Source organism: Geospiza fortis, unplaced genomic scaffold (assembly GCF_000277835.1).
Source record: "Geospiza fortis unplaced genomic scaffold, GeoFor_1.0 scaffold188, whole genome shotgun sequence".
NCBI lineage: Eukaryota > Metazoa > Chordata > Aves > Passeriformes > Thraupidae > Geospiza > Geospiza fortis.
The window spans coordinates 4,033,332-4,040,041 of NW_005054337.1; the positions used below are offsets into that span (position 1 = coordinate 4,033,332).

Consider the following 6,710-nt stretch of genomic DNA (forward strand, 5'->3'; position numbering starts at 1 on the left):
TTCCTGCTACCTGGGAAGCCCCCCTGTCTTTTGGAGTGTGCTCAGTGCCCTCACTCTGTGCAGCCAGGTCTGGGCAGAGACAGAACCAGCACCAGCCAGGTTTGCTGCCTGCAGGAGCTCCTCTGTCACAGACCTGGAGAAGCAGAAGGGAGGATGCCTCTGCACTGCAGCTCCCAGAGCTTATTTCCCCCCACAACTCACTTGCCAAAGTACAGGATGGTCTCTGGTCTGATGGCTCCATCCAGGTGGACGTGAAGCTCTACCTGCAATGAGAAAAATGGGTCAGGCACTCTTAAGCTGCAACAATAATTCAGAGAGAAGTAACTGGTGCTCACATGGGTATAAATGTAGCCAATACAGGGACAAAGTCATGACACATAAACATTTTTACATATAATCATTATAAAGTTTATTTTTCAATATCTATGTATTGTCTAAGTATTTTGCTGCAGCTCACACATTTAATGAATCTTTAGAAATTCATCCTGTTTCCAGTAATTTTGAGGAACTGCCCTATCCTTAGTGTTCAGGAGGAGTGAAAAAAAGCAAACTCCAAACACCTTGACTTTCCAGCTCGTTTCCTCCTTGAAATCACAGGAAGCCAAACCCTAATTAATTTGCTAAGAGTCATTACATGAAAACTTTGACTTCACTTCCAAGAATCAGCTCCTGATGGGTTGTTAATTACATGGTATTATCAGGGCTTACAGGCTCTCTAATCCTACAGAAGGGGTCAGTCCCATGGCACAAAGGTGCTGTAAAATAATAATAATAATAATAGTAACAAGTTGCCTCATGGAGCTAACAAGGTTTCAAAATAAAACACTTCAATTTTTACTTATTAAAAATGGGACAGTAACTCAGGTCTTTTCACTCTGTAGCCCTATTTCCCCATTATTTCTGAAACATTGGGTTTTGGAGAAAGAGAGCCAGAAAAGCAAAAGCAAGCTTTTTCCATTAGCCAGCTGGGGCTTTCAGAGGAACATGACAAATGTGATTTGGAAGTCGAACTGGGAAGGAAAATATTAGCTGTAAAATGTTTCAGCTAGATATCCATCTTTCCAGAACTGTTTTCTTTTAAGTCACAGAATAGCCTACAAAACACATATCTGATTTTACTGTATTTTTACATGAAACTCTAGATTAGAAACTTAATACACAAGGTTCTTTTAAGTTACAACATCATGGACATTTAGTTATAACATCCACGCATTTTCCTGCATAGATGACAGCTGCAGGGTGCCAAGGGTAAGAAAGAAGTAGGATTCAGAAGAGGACTGGATATTTGCATGGATAACTAAACTACCCAGGGTTACTAATTAAAACCCACAACCCCTCTGGCATCAGGGGATGTATCAAACAATAACTACAAGGAGATGGGAGAAAACTGAGTAAGCAGTGTCTGCAAGTGCCCAAGAGCAGGTGAGGTGAGCTCCTGGCACAGGGCTGGCAGTGCCCATCTCTGGGGCGTGCACTGATGCCCAGGAGCTCACTCCATCCCCACACACACCCTGCACACCTGCCCTGCAGGCAGAGCACCTGACTCACTGCCAGGGCTCTCACTGGCCACTCCTGCTGCAAAAGGCAGGGCAGGGACAGTGCTGGGGCTCAGGCCATCTCCTCATGATGGCCACCAAGCTGCCACTGAAACACTGGTGGGGTGCAAAATGCAGCTGGGGCAGGCTGAGGATGGATCAAACTGCTGGTGGCAATCAGCTGGCCCAGGGGTCATGGATACACCCACAGCCACCACTGACAGCAGATTGTAAAAACACGTCCCTGCCACTGCTCCTACCCTCAAGATACCATCTGAATCTACAGAGAGGAAGATTTAAGAAGGGCTAAAACTGATCTTTCCCCTCTCCTTGAGTTATGCAATCCTGTTTATGAGGACTAAATGTCCTGCAAAGCAGCAAATAAAATAACAGGATACAAACATGGTCTGCATTGCCAGATGTAGATGCCTGGCATGTTTTCCACTCTTGAGCTCCAATTCTTATTTCAAAACCATGCAAGATCCACTCCTTGAGGTATTCAACAGCCCTCATGACTTTCTGATGGAGTTACAGGCTTGAAATTTGCTCACATTGGATTTAAAACCAAAGCAACCTGAACCTGTTGAGGTCTTCTCCCTCAGACACTTTTCACGTGTTTCCTGCAAGAATATCCCAACATGACATTTCCATCAGTGAGAAGGCAGATTCCATGGCATCCTTCGCCTATGTAAGTCACCTCCTCCTGCCTCTTCTGCAAGTGAGATGCTTGTAAAGCAGCAAGTGCCTCTCCAGTATCAGCAACAGGCTCTTTGTCCCCTGCCAGCCTTTATTTTTGGGTCTGGAGACACTAAAACCAAGTGCTAAGAAACCATTGTGCAATGATGTTCAACCCAAAAAGTTCTGGGTTTCCTCCAGACCAGTGCTTGAGAGCAGAGTTTGAACTCTCCTATGCTGTTTAGATGGCCAAAGGACATCCAGGAGAAGATGGAAGTGTGCCTACAGGGCTCCAGATAAGGATGCAATCAGCAGAGGCACAACCCAGCAGCTCATCTGCCCTGGGCACCTTGCTCACAAACCCTGAGGGTTTCCAGGTCCGTGGGAGGCTGCTCACTGCAGATTACATTTCAGCTCTCTCCCTGCGTGTTTGTTTTGGGTAAACAAAGCACAAGTCTTTTCCACATACAAATGGGTGACATGACCTTGCCTTAAGCCAAGGAAAGTACCCAGATAAGGATGAAAGAGTTTTCTCTGAACTGTGGCTCCAGGCGACGATGCCTGAGCAAGCAGAAATTAGGTGAATGCAGGAGCCCAGTGCTCCTTCCAGAGCTCTCTGCTCCTCAGAACACAGCTCCATGTGCATGTGCTCTCCCACCCCAAACCTTCTGATTTATTTGTAGAGAAAGCACGAGCACACACATTATACTGGGATCTCAACACCTGGTGAAGGATCTGAACAGCACCACAGGCTGCACCAGCACTGGACAGGAGCCTTCAGCCATCCCAGGACCACTGAGCATAGACTCACAGAAAGGTCTGGGTTGGAAAGGAACTAAAAGGTCATTTAGCCCCACCTCCCCTTGCCATGGGCAGGGATGCCACCCACCAGACCAGACTGATATCTTCCTTCTGAGAGCCCAGCTCATGTGGTACCACCTACTCTGATGAAGAACAAGAAAGCAGCAGAACTCTCCAGTGCTTTCCTGAGGAAGGAGCTCTGTTCTTCTCCCAGGTACAGGGGGGACCCTCAGGACCAGCTTTGTGCAGGAATCCTTCAGTCCCCCCTGCACCTCCACTGACCTCCCACCAGCACGTCAAAAACCCAGAGTGCAATGCAATAAAACTTTAAGTTCCACTCCAGACTTGTCGGAAGCCAGAGGGATGGGTTCAAAGAACGTTCAAAAGGCTGTAAATTGTGTGTCCTCAGCACAGACAGCCCCCAGCAAGGCCATCAGAGCAAACCCAGCCATTTCCACTTTTACGCAAAAAATGTTTTAGCTCAACCATGGCACATGACTCATTAGTGCAGATATCAGCAAGTTGGTTCAGATTTTTAAAAAGGAGAAGTTTTAAGGGCTCTGGCTTGACTTCTCTGAAAATATTGTAATGTTTTCTTTGAGACATAATACGCTTCAAAAATAAATTCAAACACAAAATTAAGGTACTCAAACAAGTATGTTCCATTCCAAGATCAAGTCTGATTATTTTCATTTTAATGAAATTAAGGGGGAAAAGTTAGCCAAACATTCAAAGTATTTTCATCCACAGTCGACCCAACACAATTTCTCTATTATGGTTTGATCAGTGGACCATGGCAGAGCAGTTACCTGCTCAGCTTGCCCATTATATGGCATAAAAAAGAGCCATTCAAGCTAAGGCACTTGAAGGATTTTCTGTATTAGGGGGTTGTTAGGGTCTTTTTAAAAATATATACAATGACCAAAGTTAGTCCACCCCTTTTATTGTGAGGTTTGCAGCAGACGTTAATAGATAATCAGACAGCTGATAAAGTTGCATCATTTTAAAACCCTTCACAGTGACTTTGCCCAGGATTATTAATCAGCCTCTTGAAAGATGATGATTTAGGCTCATTCTATTAATCTCATGGCTGAGAACCAGGCTAATTACAGCTGTAATTTGTCAATTATTTGATAAGCGTGGCAAATCACTGGAAAAAACAATTAACTATGTTCCCCAAAGTCTGGCTTTAAGGAAATGTGCTGTTAGGAAAAAAGAGTTCCTCATCCTAAATTCCTCTCAAACTCTCATTTAGAAGCAAGAGGTGAGAGTGGCTCAAGAGAGTTGTGCAGTGGAAGTAGCACAGCATTATCCTCAAACCTGAGGACACGACAAATGCATTTGGGAGATGTATCTGTCACGTGCTGTAAGGGGTGAGACTTTAAAAGAGGAACATGGGAGACTACAAGCCCCACAGAGCTCCACTGCAGGAAATATTTGTGCTTTCTATGCATCTGGACAATGATTCATGGGTTTGGTGGCTGAGGAAGAGGAGGATGCTTCTGTGCTGAGCAGCCTGGCACCAACTACATCACTGACCTCAGGGTGAGACTCCTGGTGACAATAATAGGTGATGGTGGCTGTGTGTCATCACAGGTGATGGTTCCCATGGGGTGGCAGGGCCATGTGCCCACCAACCCACCACAGAGCTCACACCCACCCCTGGCTGGAGCACAGCACCCCTTCAGAGCAAAACAAAGAGTAAAACAGAGTCCTGGCACTTAGTGCAGCACCAAGACAACCTCCTACTGCCACCTGGATCTGGGAAGGTTATCAAGAGCATCCCTGTACCACACTGTTAAAGAACTGAGCACACAAGGTAGCACTGTGTAAGGCATGGCTCGAGCTCAGGGCAGTCTCAGCAGCACCAGGCTCTGACCATGCCTTGTCAGGGGTCAGGCTGAGCACAAGAGGTGGACAAGCCAAATCCAACATCATCCTCCACACACCATCGTGCTCCTGCAGTCCCCTGATGGGCAGGGAGAGTCTGCAGGGCTACAGGGAGTGGGGCAGGACATCCTGACCCAAACCCCCTGGGTACAGCCAGCACAGGCACCTTTGGTACCACCCAGGCTGGGCCAGCAGCCACTCTTCTCTGAGAGGCTAACACACAAGGTGTGCTTCACAGAACAGCTCCCCCATGTCACCTGATGGTTGTTTTACAAATGAACTACACCAGTCCCTGGAGACAGCGGGCCTGACTCCAGAAACCCCTGTTCCCATTCAGCCCTCCACAGCATGGCACATGGAGCTGCAGGAGAACACAGACACACGTCCTGAAGCCCCCAGGCTGGGGCTGGCCTACAAGAAGAGGGCAGTGAGCAAGGATGCGGTCTCTGCTCTGGCTGTGGGACAGAAAGGGTGATGGTTGACATCAAAGGAACATCAAACTTCTCTGTTCTTTTATGGCCTGAGATAAGCAGGGTTCAAAGTTGTCCTGCCACAGCTCCCTGTTCATCACTGCAGTCACTGGGAGTCAGCGAGTTCCTGAAAAACACAGAGGCAGCCCCAGCCCCACATTCAGCTGGGGCAGAAGCTGCTCCAGTTACCAGAAACATCTCTAAAACACAAAACTGATCATTCCCAATGGCAGAGGATCCAGAGGAATGAATAGGGCTCATTAACTGACTTCAGGCCCATTTTTTTTCCCCAAGCCTGACTTAGCAGGTTCACAGGACTGAAAGCGACTGCCTGAGTCAGGAAAACCAGTCCCATAATTGCCAATAGCCAGACAACAGAAGCCTGATCTTAGCAGTCAAGCCCTGCAGTTTTTCCTAGGTCTTTCTCTTTGGTACCCCAGTTTCCCATACACTGGGAAAGTGGAAGAACAAATGAAAGAAGAACTTAAGTTGCTTCTCTCGACCAAAAGTGTAAAATCACCAGGGTGAATCAACAGCCTTTTGTCTTAGTGGAGCTGATGAAGCACCACCATCTCCCAAAACTGAAGTGTACTTAAAAAGGCTTTAACCATCAGCAGCTGCCAATGCTCCCTGGATTTTGATATCAAGGTTTGCCTGCTAATGCATGGATCAGCTTCCTAGAAAGGGAACCATAGTGATAGAATAAAACATGAATCAGACCTGTGCACACTGCCCTTTCCAAGTATGTGAGGCTTTCCTGGTGCAAACTCAGCGGAGAGATAAACGGAGTGGGAGAGGATGCAAACAGCAGCAAACCCCCCCAGTCCTTTCGTGGTTTTGGAGACAATCTTCTTCTCTGGAAAAGCCACAAGCAGTTGCCACCATTCACGTTCTCCCAGAGCAGCACCACAATTCTCACATCACTTTTTTGGTCTCCTCTGCCTTGACTCCTACTCCCACAAGAGTCCAACCTGGCACACCCTGTACAGCACCTTACCCAGACCACAGCGTGATAGCTGAGCCATCCTGCAGCACAGGCAGTGTTCTTCCATCAGATACAGGACTATTGCTAACCACAGCTGTTTCATCTTCTTCCTCCTCTAGTCCTCTAGGTTACAATTTGGATAATAAAAACATTACCATACGATCCTACTAGAGATGTAGTACACAAGGCATGGAGAGAGTGAAAGACTGGTGCCTGCTGTCAGAGAGTGCTCCAAAGTGCTGCCATGGTTATCTGAGGAATAACTGAACTAAATGCGCAAGGGAAAAAAAATAAAAAACAACAACGAAACCACAAAAAAAAAAAAAAAAAAAAAAAAAAAAAAAAAAAAAAAAA

At 46.6% G+C, this 6,710-nt stretch overlaps 1 protein-coding gene across 1 annotated transcript in view; it reads right to left on the reverse strand.

Moving 5' to 3' along the window:
- ADA (adenosine deaminase) overlaps positions 1 to 6,710 on the reverse strand; it is a 20,544-nt gene that overhangs the window by 12,182 nt on the left and 1,652 nt on the right. The window contains exon 2 of the mRNA XM_014307510.2: positions 202 to 263. Within this exon, the coding sequence (XP_014162985.1) occupies positions 202 to 263 (62 nt within the window). The remainder of the gene's footprint in view (positions 1 to 201; positions 264 to 6,710) is intronic.